Source organism: Leiobunum rupestre, chromosome 1, assembly GCF_980474605.1.
Source record: "Leiobunum rupestre chromosome 1, qqLeiRupe1.1.hap1, whole genome shotgun sequence".
In the NCBI taxonomy this organism is placed as follows: Eukaryota; Metazoa; Arthropoda; class Arachnida; order Opiliones; family Sclerosomatidae; genus Leiobunum; species Leiobunum rupestre.
The window spans coordinates 24,307,516-24,331,376 of NC_143384.1; the positions used below are offsets into that span (position 1 = coordinate 24,307,516).

At 39.6% G+C, this 23,861-nt stretch overlaps 4 protein-coding genes across 4 annotated transcripts; all 4 read right to left on the reverse strand.

Annotated features, from left to right (window-relative positions):
• Positions 1-8,669: 8,669 nt before the first annotated feature.
• Positions 8,670-10,465, reverse strand: LOC149961930 (uncharacterized protein F54H12.2-like). Its single transcript, XM_090162088.1, has 2 exons — positions 10,075-10,465; positions 8,670-9,847 (listed from the first exon to the last, which is right to left on the reverse strand). The coding sequence occupies exons 1-2, from the start codon at positions 10,463-10,465 to the stop codon at positions 8,670-8,672; spliced, it is 1,569 nt and encodes a 522-aa protein (XP_090018214.1).
• Positions 10,466-11,312: 847 nt separating this feature from the next.
• Positions 11,313-12,383, reverse strand: LOC149961931 (SCAN domain-containing protein 3-like). The gene has a single exon (XM_090162110.1). The coding sequence runs from the start codon at positions 12,381-12,383 to the stop codon at positions 11,313-11,315; it is 1,071 nt and encodes a 356-aa protein (XP_090018236.1).
• A 2,723-nt stretch (positions 12,384-15,106) lies between these two features.
• Positions 15,107-15,934, reverse strand: LOC149961932 (uncharacterized). The gene is made up of 2 exons (XM_090172279.1): positions 15,890-15,934; positions 15,107-15,811 (listed from the first exon to the last, which is right to left on the reverse strand). Coding segments are annotated over exons 1-2 (684 nt in total). The 5' UTR covers positions 15,892-15,934; the 3' UTR covers positions 15,107-15,129.
• Positions 15,935-16,813: 879 nt separating this feature from the next.
• Positions 16,814-19,251, reverse strand: LOC149961933 (uncharacterized). The gene is made up of 5 exons (XM_090162162.1): positions 18,639-19,251; positions 18,256-18,576; positions 17,692-18,198; positions 17,349-17,630; positions 16,814-17,283 (listed from the first exon to the last, which is right to left on the reverse strand). The coding sequence occupies exons 1-5, from the start codon at positions 19,249-19,251 to the stop codon at positions 16,814-16,816; spliced, it is 2,193 nt and encodes a 730-aa protein (XP_090018288.1).
• Positions 19,252-23,861: the final 4,610 nt, after the last annotated feature.

Genomic DNA, 23,861 nt, shown 5'->3' on the forward strand with positions numbered 1-23,861 from the left:
GATGTAAAAATAAATGCGATTCGCGGTTTCGATGTAAAAATAAATGCGATTCGCGGTTTCGATGTAAAAATAAATTCGATTCGACGTTTCGATGTAAAAATAAAAGCGATTCGTGGTTTCGATGTAAAAATAAAAGCGATTCGTGGTTTCGATGTAAACTTCGAGTAACGCGAGTGTAAACTTCGAGTAACGCGAGTGTAAACTTCGAAATGATAATTATTTTCGTCGACGTTTCGATGTAAAAATAAATTCGATTCGACGTTTCGATGTAAAAATAAATTCGATTCGACGTTTCGATTTAAAAATAAAAGCGTTTCGTGGTTTCGATGTAAAAATAAAAGCGATTCGTGGTTTCGATGTAAACTTCGAGTAACGCGAGTGTAAACTTCGAGTAACGCGAGTGTAAACTTCGAAATGATAATTATTTTCGTCGACGTTTCGATGTAAAAATAAATTCGATTCGACGTTTCGATGTAAAAATAAATTCGATTCGACGTTTCGATGTAAAAATAAATTCGATTCGACGTTTCGATGTAAAAATAAATTCGATTCGACTTTTCGATGTAAAAATAAATTCGATTCGACGTTTCGATGTAAAAATAAAAGCGATTCGTGGTTTCGATGTAAAAATAAATGCGATTCGCGGTTTCGATGTAAAAATAAATGCGATTCGCGGTTTCGATGTAAAAATAAATGCGATTCGCGGTTTCGATGTAAAAATAAATGCGATTCGCGGTTTCGATGTAAAAATAAATGCGATTCGCGGTTTCGATGTAAAAATAAATGCGATTCGCGGTTTCGATGTAAAAATAAATTCGATTCGACGTTTCGATGTAAAAATAAATGCGATTCGCGGTTTCGATGTAAGAATAAATGCGATTCGCGGTTTCGATGTAAAAATAAATGTGATTCGCGGTTTCGATGTAAAAATAAATGCGATTCGCGGTTTCGATGTAAAATTAAATTCGATTCGACGTTTCGATGTAAAAATAAATGCGATTCACGGTTTCGATGTAAGAATAAATGCGATTCGCGGTTTCGATGTAAAAATAAATGCGATTCGCGGTCTCGATGTAAAAATAAATGCCATTTGCGGTTTCGATGTAAAATTAAATGCGATTCGCGGTTTCGATGTAAAAATAAATTCGATTCGCGGTTTCGATGTAAAAATAAATGCGATTGGCGGTTTCGATGTAAAAATAAATGCGATTCGTGGTTTCGATGTAAAAATAAATGCGATTCGCGGTTTCGATGTAAAAATAAATTCGATTCGACGTTTCGATGTAAAAATAAATGCGATTCGCGGTTTCGATGTAAAAATAAATGCGATTCGACGTTTCGATGTAAAAATAAATGCGATTCGCGGTTTCGATGTAAAAATAAATGCGATTCGACGTTTCGATGTAAAAATAAATGCGATTCGCGGTTTCGATGTAAAAATAAATTCGATTCGACGTTTCGATGTAAAAATAAAAGCGATTCGCGGTTTCGATGTAAAAATAAATGCGATTCGCGGTTTCGATGTAAAAAAACTCGATTCGGCGTTTCGACATATAAATTGGTTAATTTGAGAATTTTGTCCTGGATGGCATGCCATCTAAGGAGCAACAAACACAAGGAGAACGCAGCTAGCCTTTAAACACGCTAACGAAGGGTTGTGTACGAATTTCATTGGACGAGCGTCACGAGCGTTTACGCTGAACGATTTACGGGCGGGGGGGAAGACAATTTCCGAATTTTCCCCTTCCGACGGCAGCAGGCGCTAAAGCGTCTAGCCAATGAAAAATGTATACAACGAAATCCACGACTTTTGAAGGGTTGCGTTCTAATTGTGTTTGTTGCTCCTAGATGCCATGTTCCCGGAAGTGAAAAAAGTTGTACAGTAGCGAATGCGCATTCAACGGTCCAACCGTTTGCTGTTACTGAATGCGGCCTTCGGCTTCAAGAGCCGGTTTTTAATAAGAAAGACTTTATTGGTGTATATGGCAGCAATAAAGTCTTTCTAATTTTTGAAAAAAAAACACCCATGTACCGCATCTGTAGATGGCGCCACCTAAGTAGGAAGGTGAGAGAGTAGAACCCATCATGAGCGGGCTTGGGGGCATATTTGTTCCTGCCTGGATACCAACCAGTAGCGTATTGTTTTTACCCTTTCATATGTATGTAATCATTAAGTCAACCCATTAAGTATCTATCAAGTACTAGTTAAAGTAGTATTAATTACGAACACAACAAGGTCCATACCGTACTCCCAGTTTTTACGGGTTCGACGCATCTGTTCCTCTAATGACGATTTCAAACGCCAAGGCCAAGCTATGGAAATGCGTGATAGTTTTTTGAAAAGAGGCTACAAGGAGAATGTGTCCAAGACGACACCCTAGTGGGCGGTTACACGAAACAAGAACACTTGGAAATTCTAGACAAAGTTTTGCAAAAATTCAATGACTTTGGATTGAAAAATGTAGATGGAAGCACCCGAGCCAGACAATGTAGAGACGCTCCGTTCATTTCTTGGACTATTGAATTACTATTCACGATTTCTACCAAACAACTCTACACGGCTGGCTGCGGGCACCATTATACGAACTTCCGCAACACGCTACACCATGGACATGGGGTGAAGCGCAGAAAGAAGCCTTCGTGGAAGTGAAGAAAACATTACAAGCATCGAACATCTTGGTTCACTTCGACATCACCAAAGAAATTACACTCGCATGTAACGCCTCGCCAGTGGGGGTCGGTGCAGTAATTTCCCATATTATTGATGGTAAAGATCGCCCGATTTCGTTTGCTTCCAGAAGCCTCACGTCGGCTGAAAAGAACTATTCGCAACTCGACAAAGAGGGCTTAGCTCTCATTTTTGGTGTAAAAAAATTGAAGGACTACTTGTATGGGAAGAAGTTCACGCTGTACACCGACCATCAACCATTGGTTACTCTACTTTTTTTGTGAATATCAAAATCGGTATCGGGTTTTAAGGAACCCTTTGATGCCCACTATCTATATTGGGACCAAACCATCAACTCATTAAGCTTGAGGAACTAGATTACTGACATTGGCTATCTTAGACAGAGGTATCGCGAGCACACGCGGGAGCGGAAGACGCAGCCGGGAAGGGAGAGCGTTGTATGCGAGCACATATGCCAAGGAACGGTCAGCGGGCGGCAGGCGACGCAGCAGCGCGCCCCTGAGGGCGGAAAATTGGGGACAATGAAACAGGTCACCGAGAACAGCACATCCCCTACAGAGAGAAGTGGGCAGCACAGCCGGGGTGGGGAAACGGTCAATCAGCGCTAAAACCAGTGGACGTTCCATGGAACGTCGAAGGCGCAAGCTCCAGAGAGCTGGATAACAAAGGGAGGGATGAACATAGTACAGGAAGCGGCCCACCGAGAGCCAATCCCAGTGAAGCTGCCAGGAGGAAAGGAGGTCAGTCCGAAAAACTCTCCTGCAATGGGGAACGCTGACTGGGGCAAAAACATAAGGGACAACAGTCGACCCCACATCATCGTGTGCCGCACGGTCCGCCCGTTCGTTGCCTGGGATCCCGACATGCGCTGGCACCCAAAGGAAAGTGCAGCGAGTCGTTGGAGAGGCACGAAGACGCCCTATCAGAGGAAACAAGAGCAGGTCGGTTTGATCGGTGCGCCCAAGGAGCGCGAGAGCAGACCGGGAATCCGAGGAGATTACCGCTTCATAAATTTGATGATCTAGGAGCCAGACAATAGCCTGGACTATGGCAGTGAGCTCTACACGACAGATAGAGAGAAGTGCAGAAGTGCGAAAAGAATAGGTGACATCGAGAGTGGCGACATAAAAAGCGAGTCCTGAGTAGGAAGCATGCGGCTGACGGGAGCCGTCATTGTAAATGACACACACCTCGGGGCCAAGTAGCGTTAGCCGGTTCAGAAACTCGGCAGCCAACTCAGTGGGCAGGCAGACTGATTTAGCGTTGCGACACCAATCAAAATCGAAAGCAAATGGCACATTGCTCCATGGAGCAATCATCGAAGCCAAAGGCCAGCGCGGGAGGGACCGATAGTGGTCAGCGACCTTATAGACGACGCTCAGCTGTGCCAGAGTGCCGCGGAACGACACTGGAGTAAGGTTAACGGGGGACATCCATTCCGTGAGAAAGTGTGTGAGGGGACAACTATAACAGTGCACACCGTAACGTAAGACCAAAGAGTCACGGTGGATGTGGTTACTCTACTCGCTGCGAACAAACTGATTCCGCAAATGGCTGCAGCCCGAATTGAGCGATGGTCTTTGATTTTGGCCGCCAACAAATAGTTCGTTTGGAAAATAGTTCGCCTGGTCAATAGTTCGTATACAAAAAAAAACGTTTATTTCATTAATAAACAAGTCGGCCAAGGCCGTAATATTAGTTACACATGGATGAATTAATTAATTATTATCTAAGCCTTGGCGCGTGTCAAAAGGTTTAAGCAAAACGTCAGACGTAAGCTTCTTTATCTGTGTTCTAAGTTTGAGCTCCGTATCTCAAATCCAATAAGAACTACGAAGAAAATTCGCATACGCTCACTAACCCTTGGCGCCGGTTAAAAGAGTTAAACACAGGGTCAGACTTCAGATTCTTAACTGCATTAAAAGTTTGAGCGCCGTATCTCAAATCCAGTCCAAACTACGAAGAAAATTCGTGTAGGATAACCCTTGGTGCGTGTTAATATGGTTAAGTATAGTGCCAAACGTAACCACCTTTACCTATATTCGAAGTTTAAGCCCCATATTTCAAATCCAATAGGAACTACGAAGATTATTCATTTTTCTCTAAGCCTTGGCATTTGTCAAAAGGGTTAAGCATAACGTCAGACGTAAGCTTCTTTATCTGTTTTCTAAGTTTGGGTTCAGTATCTCAAATCCAATAGAAACTAATCTATTAATATCGCTTTACCCGGGAGATTTTTGGGAACTTTCGTACTCTGCGTAAATCAACTCTCAAAATCGGAAAAGGGGGGCTGTTGCGCCCCCTGTTTACCTGACAGAGCTGAAACGTTAACTCAATGAAGAGGTATAGCAGTGATATAGATTAAAACTTAAACGAAATTTAAAAGTCAATCGGATCCAAAATGATAGGACTGCGTAAAAATGCTAAGCCTTCGTTAATTTAAAATTAAGTATGGTAAAATATCCGCAATACCCATCCTAATAACTACATCAATCAACTTTCAAATCGCACGCGAATAGCGTTAAAATTAGGCCAAAACAAGCTAAGCCTTGGTTAAATTAAAATTAAGTTTGGTAAAATATCCGCAATGCCCATCCTAATAACTACATCAAGTTTCAAAGTTATACCTCAAATCGCACGCGAATAGCGTTAAAATTAGGCCACAACAAGCTAAGCCTTGGTTAAATTAAAATTAAGTTTGGTAAAATATCCGCAATACCCATCCTAATAACTACATCAATCAACTTTCAAATCGCACGCGAATAGCGTTAAAATTAGGCCAAAACAAGCTAAGCCTTGGTTAAATTAAAATTAAGTTTGGTAAAATATCCGCAATGCCCATCCTAATAACTACATCAAGTTTCAAAGTTATACCTCAAATCGCACGCGAATAGCGTTAAAATTAGGCCACAACAAGCTAAGCCTTGTTAAAATTAAAATTAAGTTTGGTAAAATATCCGCAAAGCTCATCCTAATAACTACATCAAGTTTCAAAGTTATACCTCAAATCGCACGCGAATAACGTTAAAATTAAGCCAAAAACAAGCTAAGCCTTGGTAAAATTAAAATTAAGTCTGGTAAAATATCCGCAATGCCTATCCTAAGTACTAAATACGATTTCAAAGTTATACCTTAAATCGCACGCGAATAGCGTTAAAATTAGGCCAAAACAAGCTAAGCGTTGGTTAAATTAAAATTAAGTCTGGTAAAATATCCACAATGCCCATCCTAATAGCTACATCCAGTTTCAAAGTTATACCTCAAATCACACGCGAATAGCGTAATAAATAGGCCAATACAAGCTAAGCCTTGGTTAAATTAAAATTAAGTCTGGTAAAATATCCGCAATGCCCATCCTAATAGCTACATCAAGTTTCAAAGTTATACCTCAAATCACACGCGAATAGCGTTGGCCATACACGGCCCCGTTAAGTAAGTGCCACACTTATTTGTTACTTCTGGCCATGCACGGCTTCGATAAGTGAGTGTCACACTTATTTGTTACTTCTGGCCATACGCGGCTTCGATAAGTGAGTGTCACACTTATTTGTAACTTCTGGCCAAACGCAGCTTCGATAAGTAAGTGTCACACTTATTTGTTACTTCTGGCCATACGCGGCTTCGATACGTAAATCACGCACTCTAAGTGTCACACTTATTTATTTTTTCGGGCCATACGCGGCTTCGATAAGTAAGTTACGCACTCCGCGTAAGGCAAAAACGAACGTCAGCGGTAATGTGGTTTATGCGGCGCCCAAGGGCCCCTAATCTTTCTAGGGCACCGAAACCTGGCAAACCATTAGAGCTAAAGTAAATACGTAATTAAAAAAAGAAATTAAATTTTTAAGTCACTCAGTTGAGTAATAATCAGCGTGCGTAAATCAACGCCCACAATCGGAAAAGGGGGGGCCTTGCGCCCCCGGTTTCCACGACCGAGCTGAAACGTGCACACATTGTAGAGGTATAGCGGTTATATAGATTAAAACTTAAACGAAATTTAAAAGTCAATCGTATCCAAAATTGTAAGACTGCGTATTTTTTTTAGAAGTGTCTAAGGGGGTCGTATCTTGGACGAAGAAACACAGGGACGTCTCACGGCGAATATTTCGCGGCGAAGCTTTGTTGCGGGTTGCCTATTACCTAATTATCTCGCGCGGTGTCGCTAGCGACCAAAGTGAGTCAGTTATTAGCTGAAAACTATTCTAGAGTTCTGAACCGTTAAGAGAACGGCCTAGGACTGAGCTGTAACGTCACGCAAAAGTTCTTGATAGTTCAGAACTTTTGTACGAGTAGTTGTGATTCGTACGATTTGACGTACGCAGCCCGATGTGCAGACGAATTTTAGAGATTTCAACCTTGATTTCCGACCAGTACTTGCTCTTGAGCAGGTACCATTTAGAACGGTTCAACAAGAGGTTCTTGTCTGCGAATAGTTTGCATTTGGGTAGTTCTAGAATTTTTTTTGCCGAATAGTGCGCATGGGGACTGGTTGAACGGTTCAGAACTCACGAATAGTTTTCAGCTAGTATTGGCTATTTACGGTCACATGATTAGACCAATCCGAGCCGGTCTGCTCTAGGTTTGTGAAGGTTTAATTAACGTGAGAAAAACGAATGGCTCCAATAAAGTTTTAATTTGCTTTAGGGCTTAAAATATGTAATTATTATCAGAAATTCAAGCCTGCGTGTGTTTTTGGATACGCGTACAATATTAAAATCAGCTTGGTTCAGCCATTTTATCCAAGTTTAACATTATTTCAGAGATCTCTTAGGCATTGGCCAAGGCCTAAAATTAATTTCTTACATGTAAATAACGAACGTTAGTCACTGCAGCTGAATAACTTCCTAAACTTTGACCCTTTAGCTTAAACTAGAAGATGGTGTTTGGTCACGTGCTTAAAAAAAGAGCGTATTTTATCTCTGCAGTGACTTAGTTTTCTTTTAAATTAACGTTCGTTATTTACACGTAAGAAATTAATTTTAGGCCTTGGCCAATGCCTAAGAGATCTCTGAAATAATGTTAAACTTGGATAAAATGGCTGAACCAAGCTGATTTTAATATTGTACGCGTATCCAAAAACACACGCAGGCTTGAATTTCTGATAATAATTACATATTTTAAGGCCCCGTCAGAGAAAATGTTAAAAAAAATGAACTTTTTCAAGATTTTTAAATTAGTTTAGGACAAAAACTACGGGCCACATAATAATAAATCTTAGATTGATTAAAAGTCCGAATCTCCTCTATGTAATGAAATAGTTTGTAAAATTAAAAGTAGTAGGAAAATGTATGTTCTGGCCCAAGATAAGCCCGTTCGAGCCATTGGAGCCATTGGAGCCGTTGGAGCCGCCACAAAATTTTCCAGCTTACCTATCCTAGGGTTAACGGCCATTTTCCGTAGATTAAATTTTGAAGCATAGAAAAACAAATTGGGGGTGTACCGTGGTACGCGATGCTCTGTGCCACCTGCCCGTCCACGAAAGATGTTTATATGAAAAGAAAATGAAATAAAAATTAGTTGAAAAACTTTATTGAAAATTTCTTGTACATGAATTCCTCAATCATACGATCGTTAACATTTTTATTATTTTTAAACCTAGAAACAATATCATACATTTTAACACCCCTGCACATACTAGCAGCGAAATAAACGCAATAGCCACCGCAAGTTTGGCTATTATTACTCTGAAGTTGTTTAGAATTATAAGTAACGGTTTTGCTATTTCTTTCGACAAAATCATTAAATTTAAAAAAACCCGGTGGAAGTCCAAAGGAGTCTGGAAATACAGTATTGCGATTTGATGTGAAATATATTACGGTCCAGTGTTCCCCGTTCGTATTCGATAATCCAGTATTGACAATGTAAAGAGATGGGAATATCCTCACATACTTGGGTAATTTATCAGCCGCAAAAACACCGCGAAATAATCTTTCGGTGTACGGATCTTTTCTCAAGATTTTTGTCAATTGTAGTGTGTCCATCAACTTGTGTAATCAAAGACAACAGTTCTATTTTTGTCGATTTCTACGAGGTTTTGATACTCAGCGTAGTATAGAACGGTAACCGTTTTGGGTAAATCTGTCTCAAACTTTAATTCTAATCTCACACTACCGTTCCTGATCAAGTGAAAGTGATCTGCCGAGTGAGAGAGATCTGGGGTGAGATCGTATAGAAATAGGCAACACCCTTCAGCGAATTCTCCTCGATTAATTAGATTTCCTTCGTCAATATTAAACTGTCCAGTTTGAAGAAATAGATTAATGTAGGATCTCATATATAATCCATTCTTGAAATTTGGAGTTAGCGGTTTATGGGGAATACACGTACCATCTACGTATAATGCCACATGGTTTACACCAAAGTTTTGGAAATTAAAAGGCGATTTAGAATAATCACCCAAATAGGCGCTTTGTTCTAATAATCCAATTACAACTTTCTTGGGAATTTGAGAATTAAATAAATTGTCACGTGTCGACATTTTCGATCCGACCGGAATAGAATAAGTGTTGCACTCACTTCTAATAATTGGATACTTCATAGAGCCACGTTCCAACGCTTTTGCGTGTGCGAGTATAATTTCCGGAATAAGTTTGACTTTTCTGATATACAGCGACGCTGTTTCAAATTTAACTTTATATTTAATGTCACCTATCGAGTGAACGCAAAACTCGTTCGGATTTTTGATAAACCGGAATCTGAGATTAAGCAAATTCGGTAGAAAACGCGACTGTTGACACATATCGATGTGAACTGTTCCGAACATATCTATTGTACCTTTTTTCGAAAACATCATTCTTTTCTCAAATCCCTTGTTGCTCGTCAGTTGGTCAAATTTCCCGGCTGTGTCCTTGTAGAAGAGAGAACTAGTTAAAAAGCTCTCTTTAGCCGGCCCTCCGAATGTTAATAGAGTTTGAATCATGCTTTTGTAAGCGTAATTCTGGGCGGATGTGGTAACCGATCTCTCATTCATAATTAAATGAACCTCGCTGAATAAGCTGTGAAGGAACAGATTTACTGGACCAACGGTTTCTTTGTCGTAGTCGGGATCAGTACCATCAGGTTGCACTAATTTCACTTGTACGTGGAGAAGTGTCTTGGACAGATCTAAATAGGTCTCCGAGTTTCCGGGAATGTCGAAATTAATGTTCGAATTTTCGTCTGCGTTGGAAACAGGATAAAATTCCACTCATTCTCCACTCACAATTCCGGTTTGCGTTAGCGGTACGTCGAAGAGATCTAATTCTGAGTTGGTACATTTTCCGGACTGGTGATGAATTAGAGCCATTATTTCGAGAATATATCGGGATGTTTCAGTGTGCGTCTCTTTCGCTTCTTAGCTGCGACTGAACTGACGAGTTGAACCTTTCTACGCTTTCTTTTTATACCGTTCCCAGACATATTTTGTTTCACCATATCCCTTAACTCCGAAAGGGTTTCCTTCCCAATAGTCGTACCGTGATTTTTCAGCGAGCTTCTAATCGGAACCCCACTGGCAACATCGTCCGCGACTCTAGCGCCAGTTTTTAGGAATTTTTTCCCCAAGAATATAGCGCCCTTTTTTAACAATGGGACAGCTTTTCGAAAGGCAGATGCCAGTATATTTCCGAGCCCATAGCCACGTTGTGTCGATGAGCCTTGATAAAATTGAATTGATCCGCTCCCGACTTGCGATCGGTAATACTGGTCATAATCAATAGTATTATTTGAACCGAACCTCACTTGATTCAAATAATATTTTTCGTAATCTGACTCGCCTTCTCTAGATGTTATTTTCATGGTGCGTTTACCTCAATATCTAACAGAGAAATGAGGACTAAATACATTAGGGTTCCCTTTTATAACGACGTCCACATTCTTCTAGGTCTAAAATGGAGGGTGATATGAACTTTTACTCTTTCTAACTGAACTGGTACACCCATTTCCGACAAAATATGAATTTCGATGGTTTGAAATCTGTTGGTGGCCACCGGAATGTAATGCGGTTTGATGAAGTCTCTATCTACGGTGTCACCGTCTTTACCCTGAACGCTCACAATTCTTAAAAGCGGTGCGCTACAGTCTCCTACAGCACGATTTTCTACAATGTCGGAATATATAAACAAAGAATGAAGGCCTACATCCATATCGACGGTATACTTCGATAACGTTTCCTTTTTGTTAATAGTGAAATCTTCTTCGGTATTTCTTGTAAATCCAAGTATTGTCGCTAGGTTCCCCGACATTTTTAAATAAACCTTGTTCTCCAATTTCACGTAAACCTTTCTCAAGTGTTTCACGTATTTAAATGTGACTGGTAACACACGTGAGTCCGTGGCGTTTATAACAGTAGCGCGTTTATTATCGAATTCGAATTGAATTAGTTCTAGGAGATCCGTGACGCATCCGTAATAACCTTCCGGAACGTCGATATGAGTCGGAAACTCGCGTTCATTGTTCTTCGAAAGAGTTACGATACAATCAACTCTAAGATTGTTCCATGTTCTAGGATAACTAATCTCAGCTAGACCCACCTCGTAAGAACCGTCCAGTTGAACGCATTCCGGGAGATACGTACGAAATTTACTCATAGTATTTCCCTCAAAGAACTTCGAAGATGAATCCGATGGTAATGTGATGTAGAAACTCATGCTACGATAATTTCTTTAACCCAACTGTCGAACGAGGGTGGATATCCTTTCCAACGTACTAATTTCTCAACGTGACCGTCAGAAGTCCGTCTGCTTCTTAAAATCTTCGAAATTATGAACGGACAATTTTCCAGGTCTTTACCGACTCGCTGTATTTCCTCCTTGTAGAAAACGCCCAAAATGAGCTCCGAGTTGAGATCACTTAGCTTATATACTGGTGGATTTCTTGCAATTTTTTCCACTACACGGAATAATTCTTCCGTCCAATTTGCTAAATATCCCTTTTCAAATGTTTTCTTATTTTTACTTATTCTAACAATATCTCCGATATAAAAAGCAAACGAAATTGGCGGCGAAAAATTAATCTTCCCATATAAAATCTTCCATACTTTTTCCGAATTTTCCGGAGAAACATCAACTGGTTTACATTTTATCGATCTGTGAAAATTATTGTTGTACGATCTGACAAGTTCTTTCAAAATATCTATATATTTATTTGTATTATTTTCAGTAAAGTAACGATACATTCGTTCTTTCAAGGTTCTCTGGAAACGTTCGATAAGCGACGCCTTCGGTTCCGAGTACGTTGCGAAAAATTTCATGTCATTTTGTTTGAAATATTTTTGAACAGCGGAACACACGAACTCGCTGCCGTGATCGCTTTGAACTCTTTTGGGATGACGTCCCGACGTTAATATATTTTTAAATGCCTCCACCATGGTTCTACCCTTTTTATTTTTCACTGCCACTACAAATGCGAACTTGCTGAAGACATCGATACAGCAAAGCAAATATCTATACCCCTTATTCACACGTGATAAACTTTGTAAATCAGCCAAATCCACTTGCCATTGCTCATCTATACCGTAAACAATAGTTCGGTTCCTCTGAAATACACGCCTAACAGGTTTGTGCAGCGTGTATGTATCTTGATGTTTAAGGAAATTTTTAACTTCCTTCAACGTTACTTTGACACCTTTCGATTTAGCCGCTTGATAAAGCGCTTTGGCACCCCCAAAGGAACCGGACTCTCGGGCATCGAAGTATATCTCCCCTAGTCTACACATCCCGCGTGCAGTTCGCGCTACTATAGTAATGAAACGCCAACTCGGATAGTTCGAAAATAATAATTATAGCTACGATTAGGATAGCGGTCAGTACTTTCGGATATTTAAAAAACGAATGAGTCAGACCGGTTACAACAGCAGCTTCCATCGCACTACTGTCCATTGTGGTGAATAAGTTGCAAATGAATAGAAACTCTAATTGTTTTTCATAATAAGTAAAATTTTATTCAAAACGTTACAAGACAATCCAATTTCGGAACCCGTTACCAATCATATTATCATCATCATTATTGTCAGATTTTAAATGTACAGCATCTTCCATTTTACGTTTGTTTTTATTTTTATTAACTATTATTTCTATAAATAAGGATTTAGGTACATTTTCCTTTACTAAACAATCGTAAAACTCATTAACTCCGGGAACGATTTTAATTTTTTTAGAATTTACCGCCCAATACGCCAAAAGATCTATAATATGCGAACCGGAAATCGCGTCACCCCGATATATTAATTCACCATTTTCGTTAAACATAATATTTGTAGATTTATTTATACATTTGTACAACACTAAGCACTGATCAATATAATATCCCGGTATAACAGAGGCGATTTGTGTTTCCCAGTTTTTTACCAAAGTTTTTTCTTTTCTTTCACTACCTTGTTGAGACGTTGCTGCAATTTATGATTAAAAATATTTAGTTTTTCAGTTTGGCTCAATTTTCTTCGTTCCATAACATTGTTTCGGTCGGTGTGCAGTTCAAGCAGAGAATCCACTTTTGGTGTCTGCTCGTGATTATTCCCCGCTTCGGTACTTCCCGTTTGGAGTCTTCTAAAAACGTCTTCCGAAACTAACATCATTTTCCGAGCCATCACTTGATTGCTTTGCCTATAGCGGCACCTGCCACAGAGCTAAGAATTGAGAGGATCGGAGCCAACAAAATGGGTAAAAATCCACCCGTTTGATTAAGAATCTTTCTTCCCCTTGATGGGGATAACTTTCGATTGAATTTACGAAGAACACTACAATGTTTCTTCAACCGCTTCTTGTGCTTGTCTGAAATTTTAACCGAACCCCGTAAAACATTTATACAACATTCGGCTAAAGTTTTTAACTCTTCATTGCTGGCGTTTTTAATGGCGGCTTTTCTCTGACGTGCTTTCCCACTCGATAAATATTTCAAAAAGTTTAAATTTTCTTGCACCCTATTCGACGGAACCATGTCGCGATTTTATGCACTTTAACGATGGCGCAGCGATTGGGATCTTGATGGAACTCGCAATGTTCCGGTTGATTTAAACAGTATATCGTCGAAAGACGGGGGCAGCTCAAATCTTCAACGTTGCTAACGTCAGTCTTTAAAAAATTTGAGAGAACTTCCGCTTTTTCCACCCCTTTGCAATAGAATTTAGTGGCTCTCTCAAGGATAAGTTTCGCGACGGTTTCTCGACTGCTATACGCGTGTTGTCCCTCGTTCCAACGTAAGTCGCAAATGTTCCACGTTAACCATCTACACTGTCTTTTATCCCCCGACGAAAGATCCGAAAATGGAAATGGTGATGTGAATGTCCATGCTTGATAATCTCCCGTTTCGTCTACGTAAAGGGCCACTTCTTTAATGATCCATTCTCCCCTCGCTCTATAGAAGTTCGCTTCGATAAAACCCGTCATTTCTCAGCAATGCAATCTGTCGCCAATAAGTTTCGTTATAAGAAAACCCAAGGGTTTAAACAGTCTCAAGGAAATGAAAGTTTACTTACATTAAAATGTCTTGAAAGAGGGGTGGTTCGTTTGAGCTCTTTGGAGGTTTTCCTATTGGCAGCTTTCTGGATCAGAATGATTTTCCTCAAAGATCTCCCCCGCTTTTAAAGGAATCTCATAGGGTTGAAGTTCGAGTAAATATTGATAGCATCGCAATAAGCAAAGTACAATATCGATTGGTAAAAACCTAATCAATAATCATCATTAATCTAATCGGCTACATTGAGGAATTGGATTTTCCCACTCATTATCATAACGTTGATAATTAAAAATTTCCCCAAGATTGATTATTTTGGTAAATATATAGCCGCTTGCTCTCCTGGTATAATTCCAGAGCGAAGTCTATGTTTGTCATGCGTATTCGGTTTCAGATCAACCAACAAGTAACCGTATGGTTCAGCTACGGCTTGTTTGAACGCGTCTATAACGAATTTGCTATTTCCGGGTGATATTTGTTTGCCAAGATGATAAATAGCTGACTGGTCACGTGGCGATTTAAAAATAACTAAATAGTGCGCGTTAAGGTTCAAAGTTCGTATCTCTTTACCGGGGTAGTATAAGTTTTGCATCAGAATCAGGATTGAGGTATTTCGCTGGTGGCTGACTCTAACGAAGAGATTTGTCACATCTTTGTTGTTTGCAATCTCACAAAGCAAATCATCAAGTATTACCAAATTCTTTTTATTCGGGTCGAGGATATTTACGTCCAAAAGTCCTTCAAGGAATTCCACCGCTGGAGAGTGACACAGTACAGAATTAAACAAGGTAGATTGATATTCAGTGTAACACCATATTACTCTCTCGGGAACTGGGGATATACATATTTGTATATTCTTTATTAGGTTTGCAACAAACACAGACTTTCCCGATTGGGTTGCCCCGCTTATTATTCCGTTAAAAGGGTGCTTTAGGCTTAGATCTATTTCCATGACTATTAATGTCGAGGAACGGAGAACAAATGATATATATTTAGCAAATTTATTTTATTTATAAAAGAATTTTCTTCGAAGTACAAATAATAATAGTTAAAATTTCTTTACAAAATTCGTGACTAAGAAATGTTTTGTTTAGGAATACATTATGGGTGGAATTAATATCGAGAGACTTTACGACATCCGGGAAGGATGCCTCCACTCTCTCAGCCCATTCTTGAACTAAACACTCATGTTCTAATTGTGATGGTAATGAATACATGCAACCGTTACACTTCAATCGAATTGATTCGCGCAGCTGCGACACTACGTTATTTGCGATAAGATCTCGAACACGTATGGTCTCTGCTATGATAGTCATCACATTTTCGTACTTCTCAACTAAGTTCGTCCACAGCTCGAACCCGATGTTAAATCCCCTCTTCGTCGGGAAGAGCATTCCGTAGTTCTTTCCAGTTCCAGGGACCATCTCTCGAATGTCCAACACACGCCGGTCTTGATAAGTAGACATCTCGATACGTTTGGTTGTAGAACTTTCGAAGAACGATGTATAGGGTTGGATAGTTTCGCTTTCCAAGAATGATGTGATCACCGTTCGTCTGTTCCATAACTCTTTGAATTCGGTCTCAGTCAAAACGATTCCCGATGAGCCGTCTGTAAGTCCTAGCTTTATTTTTCCTTCCGCCGTGATAGATACTGCTTTCTTGGCCGAAATTTGAAACACGTTCGTTCCAGACCTTTTAATATAGTAATATTTCTATCGTCAGTTGTTGAGCTTGGAATCTCTAAGTTAATTAAGAGAAAATTATACGTACATTTTAGGAGTCTTGTTGTTCCGTCTTTTCCTTTCTTGATGTCGATCGAGAGAATGATGGTAATGAGCTCACGTTTGCCTTTTATACTCAATAAAAAGGATAAAGGTCGATGTTGATATCATATATGAACGTCATTGGCTTTTCCAGGATGTATTTACGTTCTCAAAATGTTTGTTTTGATTTCAATTATAAAATTGTTTTCCGGGGTAAAGATTGGCATATTTGTCTATTGATTATCATATTTCCCCATTTTGTTTATCTCATATGGAAAATTTAAATGTACCTTTACACCCCTTATCGTCCTGTGTTGTACGTCATTTGCCATCCAGTTGATAAATATCGGGGATAGTAATGGTTCAAATTTCAATTTAATAAGCATAGTGAAATGTTGTTTATTATTCACCCGATCTTCGTAGGGTATAAAATGTAAGGTAACATCGGAGAAACGAACACGCTTCATTATGTAATAGGAATATAACTTATAGAATAGATATCTTCCCTTTGAACAACGATATATCATCAAAGTTCGATGTTTAGTTCCCTGTCCTCTAAGCGCCGATATACCATCAAAGTTCAGTTCTCTGTCCTCTAAGTACCGATAAACATAAAATATATGTAAGTATCAAAAAACACTCTAGGATACGTACACGAATTTTACTTTCGGCTCACCATAGGCTTAGAATATGCATATTTAGTTGAGTTCTCTGTCCTCTAAGTTCAAAGTAATAATTATGTAAACGATAGTATGATTGTAGAATTCATGTACAAAAGATTTTCAATAATTTTTTTTATTTTCATTTTATACATATTTGGTTTAACTGAGAGAGATCGCGGGCACCCCAGCGCGGGGAAAACGCGTTCGCGGAGTCGCGACTGGGTCGGGAAATCGCGTTCGCGCGCGCGCGGGTTCCAGGTCGGAAGCGGTTAGTCTTGTCGTGTGGAGTAGTGGCCGTGTGCTAAAGTTGTAACTCCGTCGTCTAAGATAAAGCGCTTGTCATCGCATGGGTTTAAGCATATCTTTGACTGACGTACGGTGTATAGCTCGTGCTTCTTGCTCAAAATGTGAACCATCTCAGCTATGGTGACTTTCTTATTCAAGAGGCACTCCCGATATTGTCTATGACGGACGTTTTTTTTCACCACCTGACGAGAGATACCCTTACAAGTTTTCTTTTCACCAGAAGCTGACAATATGGAGTACATCTTCGGACGTAAACCACAAAACTCCTTGATTGGCACTGAATCCAACTCGTCCTTGAACTTTCCAAGAACTTTCCAATTTTCCATACTGAAAAGGGGATGATTTCTCGGGTACCCCGAGAAATCGTATTTGTCTGCTTCATCGGCAAAATCAGCGTAGAGATCAGTCGTTTCGATGGCATACGTTAAACTGTCTATGAATAAGAAACTTAGGTGAGTATGTTGTAGAGATATTAATTGTATTTAAATATATATTTACCAGTATCTGTGAAAAGAAGTTTTGCTTTGTCACTGTACCGCGTCCTTACTACATCGTAGTGGAAACGGTACATGAGGAGTTTGGAAAGTTCAAGAATCGTAAATCCAGTATAAATCGGACGGTCCAAGATGAGCCTTTTTTTCATCATATGGATCCCCACGATGTCGTTATGAAAGATGGTAAATCTTTCGAAGGCTGGAGAGCTCGCCTTTTTCGTTGCCTTTTCCGGAGTTTGTACCAAATGAAAATCAATGCGGTTGCGGAGATTTTCCATTGTTTTTCCTGAAAGATATAAATATATATATAAAATTTAAAATTAAATCTTATTTTAATTATTAATTACCAAATACAGCGTTATTCATGAGTTTGAAGAAATCTTTTTCGAAGGCATTGGCAGCTAACTTGCGCTTCTCGGTGTTGAAATTAATGTATTTGCTCAACCAGGTGCCTTGCTCGAACGATATAATGCGGTGAACTTGAACGATTTTCATGCCCTTTTCCACATAGTACTTAAGGTTCCGATAATGGATAACGTACTTCTCTTTCCTATTGAGACAGGGTACTAGCTTGGGATGACTGTTCTTTAGCGGGATGTTCAAATGGTTGAGTAACGATTTAGAGTAGTTGGATAACTCAGTGGTTTTAATTGGACGTTTCTCTGGCGCCAGCGGATAATCACTACGTTCATCGTGCAAAGTGTCTGGATATTCCAGGTCTATTTCTAGGATATATCCAATTTGGTCGCTGTCGGGATGGTTCAAGATCCTTTCTATAGGTGTTGAATTACTCCATTGAAAGTTCCGCATAGGCATAGCGTCGTTCATCACAGTACCGTATAGATTATTACAGTCTTAAAGAAAATGAGTATTAATACTTAAAAAAACCACAATTTTCATTAAAATCATACCTAGGTATGTAATGAAGGTGCTGGGTTTTTCCGGATCAAAACTCTCTGGGAGGTATTGATTGTTAGCCTTAGCGAACCGGTGGCTAATAACTGATACCCCACCCCGTATCCCACGCTCAATCATGAGATGCATATCGGGACATAGAAGCAGGTCCAACTCCACTTTGCTCATGAAAAGTGCGCTTTCCCATGCGAATCCCGGGCCTGTATACGCGTGAGCACTATCTAAGTTGTAGAAAGTCATACACGTCGATCTGAATTTCTCAAAGACATCCGCCAATTGTAGCGCATCTACAGTCACGTAGAGGTCATGAAATTCACCTGTGTATTATAAAATATAAATTATATATAGACTTAGGGTGGGAGTGTAGTTAATTATTTACCGAGATTCTGAATTTTGAAGATTCGCCATATCTTCTGATCATGTTCATAGTCAGCATCGCTTATGTGGTCCCCAGACAGAGCGCTGTAGAACTCTTCTTTGCACGGTAGTTTCTTCATCTCGAACTTTTCTTCGGAATCCATAAACTCATACGGGTACACACCCTTTCTTAGCAGAAGAGTAACTTCCTCCGGCGTATAGTTGGAACTCAAAATTGGAAAGTTTTCCACACCTCCCTTAGCTAAATTCCCGACCAATGTATCCAGGGATACCGGTAAGAAACGAAGAGAGTCTAGGAAACGCAACTTTCCCAAAGAGAACGATATATAGTTCTCGGTATTTGAAGGAACACATCCAATCTCCTTGTCCTTGATAAGACCAATACTTTGCATGATCAGGTGTGCATCGTATTTTGAAAGGTTATGTAGAAAAACGGGAATATGGCTAGGCGGCTTCATCTTCAAATTGCAGCTGTTATGACAAGGGCCTCGAAACTTTCCACTATAGTGATCATGATCACGCACTTTAAAATCGGTTTCTGAAAATGGGGCTAGACAGACGTAACATGAAAGCGCTGATTGGAATTCTTCCTCTTCAGATGCGGATAAACTCATAGGTGTGTTCTGCTTGATCTTCTGCCAAATGAATTTTTCCTCCATTTGCAGAAATTGCAGAAACGTTTGTGCTACATTTTTCCCTCTGTACGTAACCGGTTTTTCAGATTTCCCTGTTGTAGAAAAGACTGTTAGAAAAGTCAACTGCAAAAATTATGTTATATTTATTTATACCATCTGGGCCAACTACCACGAAACTAAAACCACAGGATATGTAGTTCGATAAAGCGGTTGTGGAGGAAAGGGTTTCATCCGGCATGCAGGTTGATATTTTGGTTAATAGAGACTCGAAGTCGGCAAAAATTACATATGGAACCTATAGGTTAAAAACATGGAAATATGAGACCAATTAATGAAATAAAGCAAAAATATTTAAACTCACTTTTTGACACCACCCATATTTTTTGAACCGCAAAATGGGTTCCTTTTCTGGCATCGATATTTTTTGGGGACCGTGTTTGGCACATTCCACGATGTGGGCGCGGTGGTTTTCTTCCGCATTCTCTCCACTATGTCTATGAAGGCAATACCTACAATACCAGGTGGTTCTGCAGTTCTTAGTCTTGTCACTCAAGAGTCGACTTAAGCTTTTAATCAGACAAAAATGTTTCTTCTGCCCCTCGGTAATTAGAAGGAGGTCTACTTGTCGCGATTCACAAACTTCATTTTTACTCACGTATAAGGGGAAAATATCTTTCTCGTGTGCAAAAATGTTAACCGATAACTTGTTAACACGCTCAAAATTATGTAGTTTAGCAGAGTCTAATTTAAATGAAAAAACTATTCCACACATATCAAGTTCAGTTTCGTAGAGCCTGTAATGATCTACCCGCTGCGGGTTGTTAGGTTTCAGGTGAAGCTTTGCGAGTATGGACCAAATAAAACATTTATGGTCATTACCATTATCAACGTTCAATACAGCTTTTTTGGCAGCTAGTTTCTGTGGAAGTTTAATATAGCTCCCACCGAACAAAGGTAAATAAGCAATGACGTTAATTTGAAAAAATATAATACCATCTAGGATCCAGCCAGAGCCCTGGTTCTCGTACTCGGCCACTGATTGGGTAATTTTCAAAATACTTTCGCTTATTTGCGTGTCTAACACATCCGCGCTTAACGTAGAATGAGTATAGCCTCGAAAATATGGAAACACTTCCGCTATACCGTTTTCATTCGCGAGCGGACGCGTATACCTAGCACGGACCGTTAAATACCACTTAATACCTTTTTTTTCTTGCAATTTACTTACAAGATAATTTAAAATTAGTTGCCTATGTTTGTTTAAAAACAGATCAGGGTCTGTTTCCACATGACTGGGTGTGAACCGTACTGCGACAACCGCACCATCGAGAGCGTAGATTTCTTCAAGTTGGTCCAGAGGTTGAAGATTGATGTTTTGCTGATCCCCGTCGGCTCCAAGTTCAACTTCGGGTCCTGGGTTTCCGTCGTTGGGTGGTAGATGTTCTTCTTCCCACTTTTCCATGTGTTCCTGAATACCAAGATCATTTGGGCTATTCAAGAACTGTAGAAAATTTTGATGTTCTAAATTATCCATTGGATCGTCAGCTGCATGCTCCAATTGTCTTTTCTGATCCAAAACGGGTTTATGTTTTTTCGTTTGGGCAGGTGGCAAGCCTTCGTTAGAACGTTTATTGGGAAGTGATACCGAGTTAGAAAGCGTTTGATGGAACATTCCGGTGGCTCCCTGGGCGGAGGTTTTGACGGTGGCTCCCTGGGCGGAGGTTCCGGCGGATCCTTGGGCGGAGGTTTTGGTGGTGGCTCCCTGGGCGGAGGTTTTGGCGGCGGCTCCCTGGGCGGGAGCGTTGAAGGGAGAGATTACTCTGTTATTCACATCGGTTGCAGGCGAATGCTTCTTCATATGCGCTGAACATGTATCCCGCCTTGTAAATTTTATGCCACAAACATGGCACGGAAATGACTGGTTCCCATGCTTTTCTCGCACATGGCGTAGGAGATTCTTCTTAATGGTGAAGGTTGACCCGCACTGATCGCAAAGGAACGTGATGAAACGAAATATGTTTAAGGGAACAATATTTCCAGCAGAAGAGGATTGAAAATTTCAGGAGAACTCTCAGATCGAGAATGGATATTTTTCGATTAATGATACCCATATTTATACTTCAGAGAAAGGACAAGTCCGGATATTGAGTCAACATTCAAAGGTTAAAATCCATGTTGGAAACCCAAACACGAACTATATTTATCATCATTATAAAACCTCTTTCGAAAGTGATAAAGGAACCGAGATGGTTTGGTAAAGAAAGTTAACAATTGCTACACTGGAGATAAGACAAACTCGAAATAGATAACGTATCACAACGTCTTTAAGTATGGTTTTTACCCATCAAATTATCAGACTAAAGATCAATAAAGATATCATTCTCTCAAATTTGATTTCTCGATTTTAATAGTTTCCCCCTTCAAATTTACCATGTTAAATATCAGTAGAGATATCCTATCTTAACGTCATTGGACTTCCCCAAATTCGTGTTTCTCTATTGGAAATATTTTATTCCTTCAAGTTTATTAGATTAAAGATCAGTAGAGATGTCGTATCACAACGTCATCGGACTTCCCAATGGGGATAACGTATCACAACGTCATTAGACTTCCACGATTTGTTTTTCTATGCTTCAAAATTTAATCTACGGAAAATGACCGTTAACCCTAGGATAGGCAAACTCGAACTTTTTAACGGTTCCAATGGCTCCAACGGCCGTGATAACGTATCGCAACGTCATTAGACTTCCCCGATTTGTTTTTCTATGCTTCAAAATTTAATCTACGGAAAATGGCCGTTAACCCTAGGATAGGTAGGCTCGAAAATTTTTTGGCGGCTCCAACGGCTCCAACGGCTCCAACAGGCTTATCTTGGGCCAGAACATACATTTTCCTACTACTATTAAATACTAATTAGTTAAAAAGTTGCGGTCATTTTACTGATGTGCCATTTCATGTTGGAGGGGTATTACTTCAAAGAGAACAACTTACAAACACTTCAATTTTCCGTAATGTGACATATTTTACCGACTTCTAAAGAACCACACCTAGGGCATGATATAATTCTTTTGACTAAGTTATAATTAGTTTTAAAATTATTTAACTTTAAGTAAAAGCCGATATTTTCAGTTGTCATATATTTAGTTCTAGATAAATTGCTTTTCTATATATCGAAAATTTGGATATGTCAGGCCTTAGATCTGGTAGTTTTACATATTATAGATTTTTTTAAAAATTTTCTAACTTAATTAGTTTAAGATGTTCTCTTTATAAGTTTACTCTCCATAGACTTCCATGTAAAAGAGTTTGCTGGGTAGTTCACGAAATATTTCCCAGATGTCGCTAAAAACGTAAAAGGGGGGAGGAAATGGAAGGTTAAAGAGAGGTGAAAGGGATGCTTAAAACAGCCGAAAACGGTCGGTCAGTCTGGCAGATAGCCTTTTGTTAAAAAATCACCCGCTGAGTTGATATTGGCCGGTTTACGATGGGGATGGGAATGGGTAATTTGGGTATATAATTGAGTCCTACGGGTGTTTGGGTTTTCACATACTATTTCAATGGAATTTTTTGTTATGCCTTTTTAGAGTAAGTGAAAGCAGAACCAAAAAGATATTTAATTTCCAGCTGAACGCTCATTTTGTCACTGTACTCGATTCTCGACAGTCAGATAGAAATTTTTTGGAATTTTTAAACTATTCTTATATTTTTGTCGCGTTACTATATTTCAAATCTATTCGAAAATGGGAAGTAAGAAGTGTAGTGTACGGAAAAGCCGCACGAAAAGAGCCAAAACTCTTCGAAGTGTTCTCCGCGCGAAAAAGGCCGCGATACCTGATGACCGGGGAGAATGTCGTGATCGAAATTCGCCGACTAAAGGCTGGTTTACACTAAGGCAAAACCGCCGTGACGGCGGGCGCTAACTTTTGAAATCCTCGTTAGGCCTAATAGAAAATTTTTGCGTTAACGCCCGCCGTCACGACGGTTTTGCGCTAGTGAAAACCAACCCTTAGTAACTCGAATATTTTCGAAGATCAACGTATCATTGAAACACCAAAGCGTCCCGCGAAATCCGTTTCCATTAGTTATAGAAATCTAGCTCCGTCGGATTTAGAGGTGCCGATAAACGAATTTTACCCTCCAATGTAAGTACTTTTTATAATTTATTTCAGAACTTCATCGCAATAACATTAATATTTTTCACTGCATATTAATCTTGTCAGTGAACAAATAGAAAATATAAGTAAAACGACGGAAGCTGGTTTAAATCAATGCCCAGAAAATATTTCGAGCCTCCAGGGTTACCCCAATACTCTGACAATGTCTAATACAAGCGATTTAAATACCCCCAGGTATGTTACATTTTAGAAAATTTACTGTATATTAGAGACGAGTCGGGCAGCGACGGCGATCCCGTGGTAGCTCTGGGGCCAGGGCCCCAAAGAGGAAAACGTAATGGGCAGAGCCCCCACTGGAAATCCCCGAAGATAAATTTCCAATTATTGTTTTTAATATTTTAAAATATATTATTTTGGTTTTACTAAAGAAGGGTACACGAAAAAGAAATAAGCTTATATAGTCCTATAAAATGT

What these genes read in the sequence shown, in the direction of transcription:
- LOC149961930 (XM_090162088.1), bottom strand. Translation starts at nt 10,465, where the DNA reads ATGAAAATAACATCTAGAGAAGGCGAGTCAGATTACGAAAAATATTAT. An exon ending in ACAAAATATGTCTGGGAACG is followed by an intron (nt 9,848 to 10,074) that starts GTATAAAAAGAA and finishes TTTCCAACGCAG; the next exon opens with ACGAAAATTCGAACATTAAT.
- LOC149961931 (XM_090162110.1), bottom strand. Translation starts at nt 12,383, where the DNA reads ATGTGTAGACTAGGGGAGATATACTTCGATGCCCGAGAGTCCGGTTCC.
- LOC149961933 (XM_090162162.1), bottom strand. Translation starts at nt 19,251, where the DNA reads ATGAGTTTATCCGCATCTGAAGAGGAAGAATTCCAATCAGCGCTTTCA. An exon ending in CTTCAAAATTCAGAATCTCG is followed by an intron (nt 18,577 to 18,638) that starts GTAAATAATTAA and finishes TATAATACACAG; the next exon opens with GTGAATTTCATGACCTCTAC. An exon ending in CATGAATAACGCTGTATTTG is followed by an intron (nt 17,631 to 17,691) that starts GTAATTAATAAT and finishes TATATCTTTCAG; the next exon opens with GAAAAACAATGGAAAATCTC.